At 43.8% G+C, this 18,528-nt stretch overlaps 2 protein-coding genes across 2 annotated transcripts in view; both read left to right on the top strand.

Moving 5' to 3' along the window:
• The first annotated feature begins 963 nt into the window (after positions 1 to 963).
• Positions 964 to 3,611, top strand: ARL14 (ADP ribosylation factor like GTPase 14). Its single transcript, XM_042820757.1, has one exon. The coding sequence runs from the start codon at positions 1,397 to 1,399 to the stop codon at positions 1,979 to 1,981; it is 585 nt and encodes a 194-aa protein (XP_042676691.1). The 5' UTR covers positions 964 to 1,396; the 3' UTR covers positions 1,982 to 3,611.
• A 14,491-nt stretch (positions 3,612 to 18,102) lies between these two features.
• Positions 18,103 to 18,528, top strand: part of KPNA4 (karyopherin subunit alpha 4) — a 19,177-nt gene continuing 18,751 nt past the window's right edge. Inside the window, exon 1 of the mRNA XM_042820750.1 lies at positions 18,103 to 18,324. Within this exon, the coding sequence (XP_042676684.1) occupies positions 18,256 to 18,324 (69 nt within the window). The 5' untranslated portion in view covers positions 18,103 to 18,255. The remainder of the gene's footprint in view (positions 18,325 to 18,528) is intronic.

The following is an 18,528-nucleotide window of genomic DNA, read 5'->3' as shown; positions in this document are numbered from 1 at the left end:
TTCTGGTAAAACCCTTTCAGCTTCAAGAGAAACCAGCTTATGACTCGTCTGCCGAGGCTGAGGTTCATTTTACTCACAGTAATATCAGGGCAACCCCTGTCATGGGTATCACAACGATTACCCGTATCAGCGGCTTATTTAGCCAAAAGACCTTTGCATCTTTTTTGCTGATCATGTATTTTCTGAAGCACAAATGTACTGAGCCCCACGAGTCCATTAGGTGTGAGGCCAAATAAGCAGTGAAGCACTCAGTGTGCATCAGGTTAGCGCAGTGTAGATCTACCAGCTGTCCCAAAAAAACGGAGGCTCAACATGATTCCAATAATATTAGACTGAATTTTCAATTTCCTCTTATTTAACCTATAGCTTAGGACACCAGTTTAAAAATAATCCCTTCTGATTCAGACTCAGATGCTTCCCTCTTTCTTATTCCTTTCTTAAAGGAAATCAACGCAGTATCTGTGAGCAACAACAGGACAGATGATAGCAAAGCTAACAAATGTAGCTGAATCCCACCAGAGGTCAGATCTCAAGATCTGTTCTGAGACTGCATCCTGCGTGGTGCAGTTGGACGTGTTCACACAAACATAACTCAGAGTTTGTAGTCAAAGCAGAGCAATTCATGCAGGAAGGAACAGGAAGAATAACTACTGAGTCAAAGGCAGCCAGCTTTAGAGCACAGGGCATTTTTTAGTGCAGGGCTAACACAGCTTGATTGAGTCCTTGTGTACCTCCACAGGCTTACATTAGAAACCACTCGAGATTAATGCTCTGCTGGGAGATGAGATACTCTGGTGAATCGGGAACTTTGTCGTTCCATGGGCTGATGAGCCTGGACAAACCAATAGGGTTTTCCTTCCTCACTGGCTGTGTTATTAAGTTTCTTCTCCAAAAGGGATGCGGTGACACAGCGAGGTGCCTGCAGGCACTCACTGAAACAGTTGCAGGTGGGTGGTGGATCTCTGGACTGCGGGGTTTGGGTGTATAACCAGATCACTGCTGATTCAGAGCACGCAGTTCTTCGGCAAAAGAAGAGTTCCTATATTCTAGAGGATGGTCAAGTGAGTATGGCTCAGTGTTTGAGCATGTTTAGAGACCTTTGGGCTTTGTGACCCATTGCTACATTACTCACTGCAGTTCCACCCACGGGCTTGGCATTGAACATTACACCTTCATAAATACTGTTTGCATATTATCAACTCGATAAAAGCCAGAATGTATTTGTACAGAGCTTTTACTTACTTTTCATAGCACAAAGCAGCTGCTTCCACTTCCTTTTCCTTATTCTTTGTGCTCCGTCTGACGGAGGAAGAAAGAAGTCGTACTGATAAAAACTGGCTCCACAGAAGACAGTGGATTCCGCCTCTAAAGGTTTAATACAGAAACCACGGCACAAATGGGCCTCCACATCACCAAGCACTCCAAAGTAAAACAAGCTAATATACTGATGTTAGGACTCGATTCGGCAGGGAAATCTACTCTGCTGTACAAGTTCAAGTCTGATGACGTTTTTCTAACGATTCCAACAATTGGCTTTAATGTCGATATGATCGAAACGGGGAAAGATTTTACACTGACTTTTTGGGATGTTGGAGGACAAGAGAAAATGAGACAGCTTTGGTGCAATTTCCTGGAGAATGCAGAAGGACTCATGTATGTCGTGGACAGCGCTGATAAGCAACGTCTAGAGGAATCAAAGAAAGCATTTGAACTCCTTTTAAAGAATGAATCCATAAAAAACGTGCCGGTCGTCGTGCTAGCAAACAAGCAGGATCTGCCCGGGGCTTTAAACGCTGAGGAAATAACCAGGAGATTCCACATGAAGAAGTACTGCTGTGACAGAAATTGGTACGTCCAGCCCTGCTGTGCCGTCACGGGAGAAGGTCTGTCAGAAGCACTCCAAAGGCTGACTGCATTTGCAAAACACTACAGCAGATCAAAGGAGATCTCTACAAGTTTTAAGCAAAAGGAAAAAAGTTAAGAATTTATGCCGTCAGATTTTGGTGAATATGACTCAAAATATTTTATAGGACTAAAATATTTGATTCTGGAGGACTCATTTATAAGTAAATAAATATTTATAATGCACTTGGACGATTTTAAATTATGTTCTTATATCTGCAGATGCTTCTGAGATACGGCTGCACTTCATTTGACTAGTGGCACCACACTCAGGGTTATTCAGCTCAGACGTGTGTGCTGAATGGTAAAAGAGGAGAGCTGACCACTTCAATTTTTGTAGTTGCAAAGAAAATAGGTGAGCAATGCTTAAAATGTTTACGCCAAGTAATTCATCAAAAGGTAACAGAGCCAAGCAGTTCATTCAGTAACAAAAGCAAGAGATAAGATGTTGTCTCCTTAGATGTACTCTGTGGATGTGTTCGTTGCTTATAGTTGTTTGTAGCCTAAGCTCTTAGCTATGTGCAAAAAGAAATGTAACATTATTCAGTACTTGTTTGGATACTATTGCATTCTAGGACCGATTACTATGAACAGATTTTAACAAGCAACATCTGCTCCTGCCGAGGCACAGATAAACCTGCTTGTAAGGTGTAGGTCTGCTGTCACACTGTTACCCCCCTGTCCCTCTGCTGTTGTTTGGGGCTGCTGGTCAGCTCTTAGAAATCGGACGGATCCTGTCCTGCCTGTAGCAAAGCCACCTTAGATTTTGTTACTGAATAATTTAGTTCTGATTAAATCTGACATAAGAAGTGCAACAAAGTGCTGATCCTGTTGCTACAGTTTGGGGATTAAAAAAAAAATAAAAAAAAATTGAATGAAATTTCTGTTGAGACTTCCTGATTCATGAAGGAGTGAATTAGTATTCTGAATGCTTTAAAGCAACGATGGATTGTTAACTAGAAGACTAATTGAACCGTATCGACCGTGAAAACAGTTTAAATGCTAAGATGGAAAAGTTAATAGAGCCTGTTCCTTCATAAGGAAGTGAAAAAGACCGTTGGTTATGTAGTTATTGGTTATACAGTCCCAGAACATCCAGCCCATCTATTTCTGCCTTCTTGAGCCATGTCTGCAGAGGTAGGATGCTCCGGGGCTCAGGATGTTTGCTTAGACACCTGCATTTCTTCTCCCCTGCATCTATCACAATCGCTGGCCATGTCCTTCAGTCACTCAGCAGCCCCTTGGCAAAACGATCTCTGAAAAGCTGTGGCAAAGCTCAGCACGTGTTGCCTGGTGTGTAAGAAGTTTGCATTTCATTCTTAGTAATAAACAGGCAGGAATTTCAAGTTGCAGAAGGGTGAAGAAGTAAGTAAAGCCCTCAGCTGTACCCTGCTGTCTCATGCATGCGTTGTTCACAGACAAGAAGTCATCAGGTGAATTCACTGCAGTAGTGAACAAAGGAAGCTTTCTCAGCACAAGCTGTTATTAACACTGACGGCAATTACTGTGGGCTATACCCTGAGTCATGTTGAGCCTACGTTTCCAAGAGCAGAGCAGGTCTGCAGACTCGACATTGCCTGGGCTGTTCATTTAGAGTCAGTGTAAAATACCTTCTAGCACAGAAAATATTTCTGATGAATGCGCAACCTGGAAATGTTGTTTTTCCAAACTCAACAATTCAATGTTAAAAATGTAACATTTCAGATCAATAAATTTATAAACATTTGTGTGAGTGTCATTTAATTCTCCCACTCGTTTAATCTGATCAGGTATCGATTATAAATCAGAATCCAGTTCACTGGCCTCAGGACTTCCTCGTTCAGCAAGAGATTTAATGAGTGTACCAGGGTCTCTAATTAGACAACAAGTTCTGAAGGGAGAAGCAGCACAGTATGATTAGACCCAGTTGGCAGAGCTAAAATACAGAAGCAGCTCTCCGGCACACAGTCACTCCTCCAGGTTATCAGATTCAATGATGCCCACATTGATTTGAAGCAAATCTTTTACATTGCACTTCAAAGGAAATAAGACCTTTTCACGTTCACTTAATATCAAGTACTTTTTCTGTTTGTATTTTTTCTAAGGGCTTTCCTCAGGAAAGGAAGCCCTGGCCATTTTATCTGCCTGTGGAGACCCCTTTCCCTGAATGGTTTTGAAGCCTCAAAACAAACATCAATCAAGCTGGACGTAGCGGAGGATTCTCAAAGGAATTGCATGCTTGAAAGTTTAATTAAAAAAATCAATGAGATAGAGAAAAGGGACCACACTGGTGCCCCCACTGAGGGCAAGGCTGATAAGGTACAAGAGACTGATCTCCCAGGGGATAAATGCTCCATTTTAGCATTTCAGCCACAAGAGAGCCAACAAGAAGACAGAAATCCACAGCACGGACTTAATTAGTTTGCCTGCTCCCAGAGCTCCTCCTGGTTGGTATTTTTCTATACTGTATGGATGAAGTGCATTGGGCTTCTTTGGGATGAGCACACAGCGGGCATAGAATGCACTGTTCAAAACTGCCTTTCTACATCCGGAGTAAAGCATCTCCTTGAGTACCCACCACATCCAGAGCAAGGGCTGCGGAGAGGCCTATTCCATGGGTAAGAAGGTGAGGAGGAAGAGCAGCTTGTGTCTGAGTTCCGTAGGAGCAGAGAGCAGAGCACGTCTGGGTGGGCCCTGCAGCCAAGGTGGCACATCTCCCCGGCCCACAGCCAGGCAGGGTTTGTGCTGAATGAGTTGTCAGAGGAGGAGAGCGGGGCCTCCTGTGCCAGTTGCCACATCTGTGCCTTCTGCTCTTGTGCACACAACGCAACCCAGGGCGCCGTCTGCTCCCTGCTGGAAGCCTGGAAGTTGTTTGATACCCGATCCCATGGCAGGTCACGCGTGAAATTGATGGCAAGGAAGTTAAAAAGGCATTTCACCACTCCATCCTGCTACGGGGAGCTTCAGATCATTCAACTGCTTGGATGAAAAATACAGTTAGCAGAATAGTGTATATGCTCAAGAGCACAACCAAATTGAATCCTGCTTGTGCTAAAAATACAAGGCATATACAAAATACATAAGCACAATTGATTTCTGGATAACTTGTATTGGATACAAAAGCTATAAGGATCCTGAAAACAATTTTAGGATTCTTGAAGGAAATGTTCAGGGTGCCTCGAGAAAGCAAGAAGAGTGTACTGCCCCCTGCTTGTGCAACAGGAATGTCAGAAGCTGCTTTTTCATACTGCAGCCAAACTGAGCAGCAGATCAGATGCTGTGTGACTGGAAAAGTTTGCTTGGGGGAAGGTTTTAAAGGCACTGGGGATCTTGCCAGCCTTCTACGATGATTCTGGGTTTGGAACTCTTTCCATTAGCTTTTGCAATGAACCACACCCTGACTGCAGGTCCTGACCTTACGTTCCTGCATTTCTTATTGATGCATACTGACAGTCTTGTGCAACTGCATGAGGCAGGCAGAAACATCAAACATGTTGCAGCTGCACTGTAGGAGTCCTCCAGTGTCTGCTATTACACAAAGTTGGCTGTGCCTGTTTGTTTCTGCTCAGAACAATCATCCCTGAACAAGTCAATGGTGCATAGCTGAGACTGTGAAACACAAAGGGCAGGATGTGAGAATCCTCAGCACGCTGTATGCTGTCAGCTGTACAGGAGCTTATTCAGTGGGAAATGTTTGGGTGTGATCATTTAGAAGTGAACAAACATGGAATACGGGGAAACGTCCTTCTGACCAAGCATTGATGACTGTGGTATAAAATCACAATTGTCTTCCTGAATTTTGGAACAGATGTCACAGAGCTGACTGAACGCCATCCCAACAGGACTGAATGCTGCTTTAAGGGCAGACAGGGAACAACCTAAGGAACCATGGCACATCTGGATGGTAACACTCCCTCCTTCCTCCGGGAAACAACTCCTCCAGTAACTGAATACTCTGCAGAATCAAAGGAAGGAATAGTGCAGAAGAAATGCAGGACAAGGCTTTCTCAGCATCAGGTAATCTAAGCTGGTCGAGTTACCTCACATGTCTCTATTCCCCCTCCTTTCAGACAACTAAACTCCAATAATGGAAGACTTTCATATATCGAAACAAACATCGTCTGCTTTTATTTGTTCAGAATATTTAGAAGCACTGTGTGCATGTTGAAGTAGGCTTTTCTGTTAAAGTAAATGACCCATGCAAAGTTCTGTGCTGCTACAACTAGAGTTCTTGCACTTGTAATTGACTCAAGTATTCCTATTAAGCACAGGCATAAGGAATCTGGACATTTACCTCATCAGATCACAGTAGATTCTTTTAGTCTCTGTAATTCAGGATGTCAAGTCTTGAGGGTGGAGACCCTGCTTAAAAAGCACACACCATCCTCTGGGTAAAATTTACAAATACGAATTCATAAAACTGTAACAACTTAAAACAGGCCTTATTTTGAATACATGCGACTTCAAGAAATCACGCTTTACCTCCTGACTTCCTTCCTGCAGAGTTCTGTGACGCTCTTGTCCTGCTCACAGCAGTGCACAGTTTACCTGCAGCGTCGCTGTGCTACATCTGGAGCGAAGCTGGGCTGCCATGAAGGGACACCTCCCACCTCCCTCTCCTCCCTGACCCCTTCCCCAGCTACACAGTTACACCTGCAGGTCTCTGCACAGCAGAAATTTTCTCACTTTCCCACTGCTTCAACAGTTACCATAGAAGCAATGGCAGTTTTTGTGGTCTTTTTATTAGATTTTCATTGATCCCTGTGTGCTTGCTCTCACGCTGCTCCTTACACTTGGAAACAATAACCCAAATGCATTTACAAAACTGTTTCATTGTTTTCTTCCAGATCCTTCCTTAAAGCACTCCCTTCCCACCACGCATTCAGAAATCCTGACAATAGCTCTCCTGCTTTTATGATACGGCCTTGGCCCATATTTTTGACAACTATTTTATTATTTCCTCTTTTAGCCCCAGAATGTGCTTTCTTTGGTCCAAAGATCATCTTTTTGTTCTGCGTTTCATACACTGCCTGATTGATGAGAAGAGTTTATAGGTTATATCCTATTGCTATTGCCCCAGTCCTGTGGGATATCTGCAAAAATAAGCCATTTTTGAGTTAAAATAAACCATGAGGCTTCAAAATCTAAGCCTTGTGTATTTGTCCTTTACAGCAAAGATAGTTGGAGGCAGCAGCAACACCTGCGCTGCTCCAAAGCCAATCTCCCTAACAACCACTCTTGGCTGTTAAAGGGTAGCTGTGCCTTAATACTGCTCAGATACTTTATCTAAGGTACACACATTAATCACTGAAGAATGCTATTCTCTCAGCCCTCTCTTAACTGATTTGGAATTCTGAATTCATGAGAAAATCCCTCATTTCACTTTGACGTAAAATAAAACACAAAGGCATTCTGTAAGCAGCTTAACAACTACATGAGAGATGAATGTCAGCTCCGTCAGTCGGGTTTGATGCCCAGAGCCCTTCCTCCTCTGGATGCTGCCATCTCACCTCCCCACAGCACGGGGCCGTGCCTTCTGACTGAAAGCACCTTTTTCCCTTGCTGAGGATTTACAGTGTCAGGTTCATTGTCCCTGAACTGTGCAGAGCTGCTGGCAGTAGGAATGCTGATGCACTCATCAGATACCTGCGCGCTGCAGGCAGCACAAGTGTGTAAAAATACAGCTTGATTCACTCTGGTTTATTTCCTAATCTAAGAAGATAAAATAAAATAAGAAATAGTCTGCTTCAGACAAGGTATAGAAGGAATTATGCAGGAGGTGAACTGAGGGAAGATAAGTAGAGAAACACAATGGAAGAATACAAAAAAAACAAAGAAAAATTGGTGAGAAGCGTTCCCAGGGCAAACAGAGCAGTGGGTGCATGCAGGCAAACTGAGCAACACAGAGCAACACAGACAAACAGGTCATGCTGCAGTCACCAACTCTTGAGCATTTTTCACATTTCCCTCTTGCAATAAGTGTGATAAGAAGCCTCTTCTTGTTCTAAAATCAATATTTAACGCATTCCTGCTTTGCTCACGGACGTAACCACCCAAGCATTTCGCTGTGTGCATTACACACAAAAGGAGATTTTTTTCATAGGTTTCAGTGACATTCGGCCCCCCAAAGAAAATCTCCTTAGAGAAAGTGTGGTACAAATAACTGACTCCCTATAGCAGCTCTAAGTAACACTATTTAATCCCAAATAAAAATAATTAAAATATGTTGCACCATATCAAAATCAATTGTGGAAATGAAATGCAGCAGCCTAAAGTTGCTCTCCTATCTATCCTACACAAGAAGACACTCATGTTTCTCAGCTGTCACCTGCTTAGTAAGGACTATGCTTCACACCTTTCCTTTTTTAAAACCAAGGTTTTCCAAAGAGTCATTTGGTTCATTAAGCACTTGAAGTTATCTTTTACTGCCTACGCTAATGGGCAAACAAATACACAGTCTTAGGTCTCATGTTAGTAAAAAGCCCACGTAGAGTTCTGGGTAAAATTCAAGCCAAATACTGGAAGTCCCTGTCTGATTTGAGCAATATTGCAAAACCACTTCGTAAAAGTTCAGTATTTCCTCACTGAGACATCTTGTGGCCATAGGACATACTGCAGCTAATAATAATTGAACTGTAAATTCAAATAGTGACAATGTGAGCTTGAGATCATTTTGGTTTGAGATGTTTATACAACACAGAGCTAAAAATCTGCACCCTCCTTTTTCAACCACAATCTCATTAATTAAAACAGCAGTGAAGCATCTTCAGATATGAACCTTTACAGATATCAATACTTACAGCCCGGTGGTACCAAATGTGGCACCTCAGGAAATACCCACACTTCATTCCACCTGAAGATGACTGTTTCAAAATTACAGCACTTTGGGGAACAGAAACTTCCTAACGGTGCACGTTTTCTCAAAGCGGTGTCTAAGCAGAGCCATGCATTTACTTCAATATTTGACCTGGACAAGAAATCTGCAGCTTGAAACCACTTCAAATGTAAATATTCCAAATCAACTCCAAACGCCATGGACTGAAATGTTCGACATTCTTCTGTCAGAAGATTTTCCTCAAATAACTTCTTTTGAGGAAATCATTTAGAATTCTCTCATTAACAATTCCTATTATTCTGTTTGTACCTCACTGGATCATCTCCTCCTCTCGCAGCCCTTCCACCTCATGAAGATAAGTGTACCACCAGTGAGGAAGTGGCCAGAAGAGCTCCCCCGATATGCAGGAGTCCTTCTGTAAGTGAATGATTACATCATTAACACAGAGCCCTCTCCTATATGTTTCTCCCTTTGCTCTGGGGGCTTACAAACCTCACTAACCCACTGGGCACAAAGACACTGTGTATTTCCTTGTAATTAAAAACCCATTCAATACGTTAGCAGTGTAATTCACGTATACAGCAAATTGTCTGATGTCTTTCACATTTCTTCATGGGGTTCTGATTTATTTACAGTATGTAAATGCTGAGAGGATTAAAAACTGTTCCTATCTTGTGGGAATCCCTCCTGCAATCTGGCCTATAGAAGGAGCTGTGAGTGTCGTATATAACGAGCTAAAATTAACAGAACAAGCCTGACATTTTCTTGAAAATCTCTTGAAGTTATGGAGCACTGAACTTAATTTTTGAAGAAACTTGATTTAATGTTTGGCTGTGATGCTGCTGGTGGATGGTAGTGTCTTGTTTTAGACAATTCAAGAGTAACTCCATAACAGCGCTCACCCTAACCTAGCACCCCTCTGATAGCCAAACCTACCTCCCCAGAAAGTGAATCCTCGTGCCATCAAGCACGTGGCTGTGCCCCCACCTGAATGGCTGTCGGTGGGTTTCCCAGGTGAGGCTGTTGTTACTGGGGTGCAAATCACCCACTGGTTCCTTTTCCTCACTCTTGGTCGCAGCCTTTGGGAAAAAAAGTAATCAACAGTCATTCAAATGTTCAATAAGCTTTACCCAGTAACAGATGTCCAAAGCTTACCGACCCGTCGGTGCACAACCCGTGCCTTTTCCCTTCTTCCTACACTCTCTCCTTTGTTTTTGTTTTTGTTTATTTTTCTCCAAAAGCAATTTTTATCATTAGAGTAAAATATACACTGGCAGCTGTGGACACAAAAACAAATATTCAGGCAGGTAAGTCTGCCTCAAAATCTTCTGTGTGACAGATGGGAGTGCAAGGCAGCTTTGCATCAGTTTTTTACTTGCTACTCTGTAGGCAAGTACTACTCATAGCCTACTGAAATACTGCAAGAAACACTGGGTTGGCCACCACAGCATCCAGGACTGCCATGCTGCCAGTCCTGTCATCAGCAGCACTGCTTCCCCCCAGTCCTCTCTCTGTGCAGCATTATTCTCCTGCAGGAACAGCACAGAATTCTGCCCTATCTGTCTCAAGGATTGAACATCACCACTGAGAAAGGACAGCAGGTACTCCATCGCCTGTCAGGATGTAATTATGTGCTCCTAAACCAGAATTGCCATTAACCTTAAAGTGAATTTTCACACCAAGTAGTTAGTGATTCATAACAGCCCTGAATTACAGTTCATAACTGAAAGGAGATTTTAATAATATATAAAAAGAAGTAATGAACGCTAAAAGAAAGAGTTGATGTATCAGTTGATCTGATAGAAGGATAGAGTTCTTTAAGCTACTAAAACTCCACGTATTTCAGGAAAATTATGTGGCCATTATTCCCCCTCCAAAAGAAAAGCTGAAACAGAAATATTACCCTTTATCAGACACTAGAAAATAAAGGAGAGCTCAGTCACAAATCCTTACAAGAATGGGCCTCGTTAGTGCTGCTGCTCAGAAGTACTCATTTTCTACATTATAGTTCAACAAAGAGATATGCATAGTTAGTGTATTTTCACATCCCTACTCAATATCAATCCTTCAGCCTTCCGAAATTCCAAAGGCAGTTATGTATTCCAGTTGCCTTGCAAAATTAGACTGAAACGCAGCATTGAAAATAGCAATCTGCATCTGGACATTTACATATTTATTCATAAAAGATGCATCTCAGATCCGATGCCATTTTATACGCTAAATTCTGCTCACTGGCAGCATCAACAGCCAGAATCATAGAATGGTCTGGGTTGAAAAGGACCTCATCATCTAGTTTCAACCCCCCCCGTGCCACCAGAGCAGGCTGCAGAGCCACATCCAGCCTGGAAAGAAGTAATACAGCTTAAAATTCAGGTGCTCCCTTAAGTGTCCCTAGCTCTGTGATCCTATCAGTCATAGAGTCACAGAATACCCTGAGTTGGAAGGGACCTACAAGGATCATGGAGTGCAACCCCTGGCTCCACACAGCACCACCCAAAATCCAAACCCTACGTCTGAAAGCGTTGTCCAAACACTTCTTGAACTCCAGTGGCTCGTGGCTGTGACCAGTGCCTTGGGTTGCCTCTTTCAGGCCTTGAGTGTTCCACATCCAATGGGAAACTCATTGCCTAACACTTCATATTAATTTGTAATTATCTAAGCATACTGTACAGAACACTTGTTTTTCAAAACACAGCTCTGAGCATCATTCTCCCACCTGATAGACCAAGGAACAGAGGATATGAGGGCAGATAACCTCCCTTTCTGCAGACAGCACAGGAGAGGAACAGGATTCAGAAAATTGAAGTTCCCAGCCCTATGTGCAGATAATAGTTTTCCTTATGAGAACTATTATGGAATTCACCTAAAGCAAGAAGATTCCCTTCACTGTGCTATGATCAGTGGAGCTACCAGAGGAGAACTTGGTTCCAGGGACTTCTTTAGAAGACTTTTTTTTTTTTTTTTTTGACATGGAAACAAGATACCCCCAAGCCTTGCAGCAAACACAGAAGCAGCTCATTTAACCAACAATTTCCTCACTTTTTATCTCAAACAAACCTTTTTCCCCCTGTATTTATTAGGAAATTGCTCTCTTTGAAAGGTAGAGCTGCTGAAACAAAGACAGGAAACTCAGCTCCACAGTCTGTGGATCCCTGCTTGGTTCTCCTTCTTCTTCAGCTATTTGCAGCTGACAGATTCTGTGATCACTTCCAGCACCAAGAAACTTCCTTGGCAAGAGTTCCTGCATGGTCCCTAAGTCTGTCTTCAAACGATCTGATCGTTAAAAGCCAAACATGCAGAGACTGGTGAATTTTTCTACAGTTCAATTTAAATCAAAAGCAATCTCAAAATAGAAGGTTCTATTAAATACAAAGTCATGTTAAATCAGACTAACTGAGCTCAGGCACAGGTTCACATACTGCTCCACACAGCTCTGACAGCCTGACCATAAGCTCTAACACGAGTGCCTGCTGCTCAGTGCTTGCAGTCATGTGGGAGCCCTACGTTTATTTTCTAATCACAAGAGCAGATGTTCAGCTGATGTGAATCAGCAAACCGCCCCCAAAGCCAAAGGAACTACCTTTAATTGGTACCATCTGGGGATCTGTTTTGCAGGCCCTCTTTTTGAAGGCAAAGAATGCAGTGCGTTATCTTAGAACTCATCGCACGGTAGCTTCCAAAAAAAATGGAAAAGGAAAATATCTAAAACTCTTTAACTATGAAAAAGTCCTCATGATGTGGTGTTTCAAACTCAAACAGGCCGCGTGGGAGGACATCCCCAGGACAATTATAATGCTTAGGCTCTAAGCAAGCACAGGAAAGAAAGCCTGGTGAAGGACAGCGTTAAACGAGTGAGAGCACGCAAACTGATTTGGCACAGTGATATCAACAGCCTTTGGATTTATGAACAGCTGATATCTCAGTAATGTTAGTGCACTGTGCAACGTGATTACAGTGTCACAAATGGAAAGGTGTTGAATCCCACCGAGTTTTGGACACCTTAGGACATGTTAGGCTGATTTTCAGTTCCGCGCAGTCCATTGCTCTGAGTATTTGTGTTGCTAGAAAGTAGGTTTCTAAGCACTGCTCCAGCTAAAGGGTAGAAGTGTAAATACATTAGGTTTTTCTCTAAATACAGCAAAGCTGAAATACAGCGTAACCAATGACTCTAAATTCTACTTGTAAAATGGACCCAGGAAAATAAAGACATGCACCAGAACTCCACAGCTTTTGGATGTGACAGAAGCATCACGCTGCATGAGAGAATGACTCTTGTGTGCAAATGAATTTAGCCCAAAGATATGAGAGCTGAAACTACTTGCAGAAAATTCCCTAGAAGCTATTTCTGCTCATGCACTGTAGCAGCACCTGTCATTGATTACACGGGCTGTATTACCTTTCAAAGCAGGGTAAATCATTTCTCTCCCAGCCTTGGCTGCAGAGCAGCACTGCGATGCCTTCCTAGGGGTAACTGCAAGGCCTGAGATGAACACAGACACTTGCCAGGGGTGGTTACAAAATGTTGGATTACTGTACTACATGTTATGTATAGTCAAGAGTTTGTGGTTCGCATATTTTACTTCTGTCATGCAAAGGACTTCAGGCAGCTTCCAACAAAAAGCAACATTAAACAGCAGAGTAACAGTTTAAAAAGCACACTGAAAAAGTGAGCAGAGAGTCAGGGCAGAAGGCTGTGCTTTGTTTCAGACATTCATTTATCTAAGACAGCAGTACTAATGCATTTGTAGCTCAAAAGGGATGACGTGCATCCACCCCACATTTCTTCAATGCACAGGCCATCATACTGCACTTTTCACATGCCTCCAGACATCAGTAAAAAGTAAAGCCATGATAGCAGTCAGCAATGACTGCAGGAACTCTGCTGCGTTTGTTGTGGCTGCTGCAGGTACAGCACTGCAAATTGACTTACAACTGGAGCAAAGCAAATCTGAACAGCTAATAAAGAGCCAGCTAACAAAGCAAGAGGTCAGAGAACCTCAGGTTTGTCTGAACATTTTCTAAAAGAGAAAAAATTGCAGTCTGGCTCAAACAGTTCAAATGGGTAGAATAGGAAAACAGCACAGGAGATTGCGGAGGCTCAGGCAAAACCCAACGCCGTACCAAAAGGTGACACCCAAAACACAGCAGCTGGAAAAGGCACATACAGAAGCACAGTTCTAACTCAGTGATGTAAAGGAGGACTGAATGTAACAGCAGCACTCAAAGAGTAGAAATCAATTTTTCCTCTTAGATTTAATCTTAAGAGTTGTGCTGCCTTTTGCAAATGCACAACTTTGATTTAGTTCCCCTAAAGCAGCTCCCCATTCAGGGGGAGGCCAGAAATACAAGCCCAGTGCGTGCTGCTCACAGCCCAGTGCTGTGCTGTAGGTCTGCACAGGCTCATGCTAAGGCTGTGTGCTGACTTGTTTCTGGCACCATTATGCCTCCACCTGCCCTCTCCTTCAGCAGAAAAAGTCTGTCAGCACCTCCATCTCCCTCTAGGAAAGCTTTTGATGTTAAGGAGCTACAGCAGAGCACTTTGGGGACAAGTGAAAACAAGTGCAAAGAACCTGAGCTGCTTCATGGAGCCTGAACCAGCCATAGAGTTTTACTTGAATGGCTCCTATTCAATCTGACATAGCTATTTTTGTAATGATGTCCATCTCAAAATAAAGCCCCATTTTGTGAAGCCCAGTTCAGTTTTGATGTCTTTCTCAACCGGTGCAGCATTCACAGCTGATCCCAGTCCAAGTTCAGGTATTACTTGGTATGGCTGTTTTAACACCCAGCAAGCTCCCTTGGATTCCAGACTTGGAAATGCTGCTTGTAAAATGAACACATGTATAGCTGTGTCTGCACACCAAACAGAAGATTATCAGAAAATACCCTAACAGAAAATATCCTACCTACTTTTCCGTTAATACTAGCTATTCCATTTTGAGTCTGAAATGCACATAAGCCCCAGGATTAGTGAACATTTTTCTATGTACAAAACAAATCTTCTCAGTTTTACATAATATCTTGTTCCTTACACTACAGACAGAGGTTTACTGGCATGAGAAGCGATTTCCAGCAACTCACTTTGCTCAGATGGACCAAAATTTCTGCTTTATGTTAAAAAAAAACAGACCAGCATCACAAGAATTCCGAAGAGAACTGTTCTTCAAAACAAGTCTTTCACGTGCTGTGTGATTTGCATGGCAGATCTGAAGTAAAATCAAACCAATACAAAAATAAGGTGGTAATTGTTCCTCTGAGAGCTAAACAGATTTATCAGACTACAGTTAAACAAAATGCACTTGATTAATCTCTGGTTACGTCTGCACTTAAGGCAGACTGTAAATTATTCTTCAGATGATACCAGACCAGAAATACAGATCAAAGACTGCTGAAGGATAGTCTTCCTCTGAACATACATAATTTAATAACAGCGAAGCTTGCTCTTGAATTTTGTATGAAGGTGCATGGTAAGAAAACCACACGTGTCAGAATGGTCTGTTAGATCTGTGATTTTAAGGCAGGTGTCAGTTTGAAGGAAGATTCTCCGAGGAATGCTGAGTGATTCTTAGTTATTTTCAAATGGTTACTCATGAAATGACACGGCTATTGCTCAGCTCCTCCTTTCGGTCAATCCTTTTCCAAGAACTGAGAGGTAATGCTAAGAGAGATGATTCCATGGAAAGGTCATTGTTACTAGTTGGGGCATTGAGTCAGTTTTGGTCGCTAGAGAATGTGCTGGCTTTCCAATTCCATCCTTCCCAAACTACATGCTGTGTAATCAGTCAGAGCTGAGTGTGGCGACAGAGGTGATAAATCAGCCTGTTTAGGTTAGCAAAGACAAGGGAAGGCTAACTATGAAAACAGCAGCGATGGGAGAAAACTTGTCTTCCTTTTCGTTAACTTCTGGGCCAGCTCTTGGACACTGTGTATTTTTTTCACCTTGTCATTTTAAGGCATGATCAGAAATCAAATTACAGAGACTAATTTCATTATTGGTGACCACATTCTACAGAGACAGAGCCTCAGTTGTGCCTTAACCTACTGATCCACAAAGAAGACTTCTTGAGGATGTAACAGTCTAAAAACCACTCTGCAAAAATGTTTCCCTGGGACTCAACAGCTGTTCCTCCAAGGAAGGGACAGCACAACTAACCAGCAAAAACGTGATAGATCTGTAAAGCACCTGACATCTTACGAGACCAATGATTTCATGTCGTTCTGTAACAGTAACTTTTCAGTATTTTTACTTATGCTATTATGCAAAGCTCCAAAGCAGTTTCACTTTTGAAAAGCCTTGTATTTCCTTCTGTCTCATGCAATTTCCTCAGAAGGAGCAAAACGTTAGCTGTACAAACAGCCTAATCAGTCAAAATGCATAGTGCTTCACCTCAAATTTTCACTTCAAAAAATACATAGCTAGTTTAACTTCAGTTCTGTTTTAGGTATTCCTTTCTGCATTCTCTTACCATGTCAAACAAACAAACAAACAAACAAACATAGTTCAGCAAAGGCATTAGATCACGATTGGCAGCGCAGATCTATTTCCATCACTGTGTGATTGCAACAGCTATGTTCAGCTAGGGCAGTTTCAAAGATGACAGAGAATGAAGAAAATACAGGATTTTGCATGTCTCTGTGAAACATACAATACAATCCTCAGCCACAAGAGGAGGCAGCCTTAAAACATGCCTGAAAATTAAATCAGAAGTAGGGAAGTTTCACTTTAGCTAATTCAAACCATTCAGACGTAAATACAGAGCTACAAAATAAACTCAGTACAACAAAAGCCATAGCAAATGTAAGAGATTTCCAATTTGGTAAGGCAAAATATTTTACCTGCTAATCCTTTCATTAAAATAGTGCATTACCTCTTAAGACACAAATAGACCAGTACAGAAAATTTCTTTCTTGTATACCAGACTGCAACATCCAGGAGTTACTGTTGCTGGCTTCAAGGAAGATGGTAGACAACTAGGTATGCTCATATATTTAGTGAGACTGAAGTACTGGGTACCACTCCCAGCATAATTTTGTTAGGAGTAAAAGTTGCGTTCAAATGTTACATGCAGTACTAAGTAAGCTTTGAAAGGAAGAAAACAAAACAGTGTTATCTTCACAAAATATCCAGGGTTTTTTTTATATTATTATTCTTCTTTTAATCCTTGTTGTCTGCCTACCCAGAAATTTTCTGTGATCTGATCAGCCGCGTCACAAAAAAGCTGCAGAATTAGGAGATTTCTTCTGCACTTCTGGAAAAGTCACTGCCAAGAAGCTGTAGCTTATCAGCTCCGAGTTTCCAACAAACAGTGTTGTTATACTCCTAATTTACCAAAATAATAAGGACGTATCAGAGAACCACATCACTTGGTATAAACGGAAAGCCTCAGCTGTGTTTAAACAAAACACATCCTTGGAATTTTCATGGTACCATTATTCTCTTCGCTGCTATGCTCAATATAAATTCAGGAAAGACTTTCTGCAACTGCAACAGCTGGTGCAACACATAGGTGACATTTTCGTTATAAAGCATCCTGGAAGGAAGCAAGGAGTTAACAAACCCGTGTAATGTTGAAAGCTCTTAACAATTATGGAAACCTCGTGTCCGCCAATATTGATAAGAGAGGTAGTGGCTTTATTTCTGCCAGGGGAGGTTTAGGTCGGGTATTGGGAAACATTTCTTCTCCAGAAGGTGGGTGATGCACTGATAGAGCTGGGATCCCCATCCCTGGGGGAGCTCAGAGGGGATGCAGGCAGAGGGCGCCGAGCCCTAAGCACACACAGCGCCGATTCTCTACCGGAGCTTACCCGCGTCCCCACAGGAGCCGCCGCAGCACCCGCCGCTCCCCGCGCCCCGCTTCCTCCTCTGCCCCCTCAGCCGCGCCTACCGCCAAGGCCTGGGGAAGCAGGGCTGATATCGCCTTCATTGAGACAGCAGCCCTCTCTGACACACACACACCAGCCCCCAAGGGGAAGAATTGCATTATAGAAACGTTTAATTGACTTTTGCCAAGTCTGGCGTTACAGCGACGATGGCGCTCCCATCAAGACGACGAGCGACCGCCTCCCGCCCCTCCCCTCTGCCCCATCGCCCCGACCCGCCACTCAAAATGGCGGCGGCCGAAGCTCCTGGAAAGCCTCGCTCTCTCTCCCCTCCCCCTCCCGATCTCCGTCATCGCGCGCGTCACGGCGCCGCGCAGCTCCCTCCCTCTCCCTCCTTTCTCCCATTGGCCGCCGGGCGCGGGCTCCTCGACCAATCGGCGGGCGCGGCCGGGCGGCCCAGAGCGAGGCTGCCCCTCTTTCCCCTCCCCCCTCCCCCCCTTCCCTCTCGCACCGTCCCTGGCTCCCGGCACGTTCGGCGCCCGGCAGCGGGGCAGCGCCGCCCCGAGCAGGCCGGCAGCGGCGCGGCGAGAGAACTCGGCCGCTGCTTAAAGCGGCCTCCGGTGGATTCGAGCTCCGGGGCCACGGGTCCGGGAGGAGAAAAAGGAGGAGGAGGCGGCGGAGGAGCAGCAACCGCGCTCCCTCCCACCTTCCCCCCCGCCATGGCCGACAACGAGAAACTGGACAACCAACGGCTGAAGAACTTCAAGAACAAAGGCCGCGACCTGGAGGTACGAGAGGAACCGCCCGGCTATGGCGGCGGGAAAGAGACGGAACGGCCGTGTGGCGTCTTTCCTTAATCCGCCGACGAGGGGCCCGCCGCGGGGCTGCGGCCTGCGCCGCCCGCCCAGCGAGGGAGGGACGGGAGGGAAGGGGAAGGGAGAGGCCGCGCTGCGCGCTCGGGTGCGGCCGTTGGGCTGCGCGCTTGGGGGAGG

Source organism: Centrocercus urophasianus, unplaced genomic scaffold (assembly GCF_019232065.1).
Source record: "Centrocercus urophasianus isolate 14NV4802_14NV808 unplaced genomic scaffold, USGS_Curo_1.0 seq_19, whole genome shotgun sequence".
Lineage (NCBI taxonomy): Eukaryota > Metazoa > Chordata > Aves > Galliformes > Phasianidae > Centrocercus > Centrocercus urophasianus.
This window is presented reverse-complemented; position numbering and strand designations above follow the sequence as displayed.

What these genes read in the sequence shown, in the direction of transcription:
- ARL14 (XM_042820757.1), top strand. Translation starts at nt 1,397, where the DNA reads ATGGGCCTCCACATCACCAAGCACTCCAAAGTAAAACAAGCTAATATA.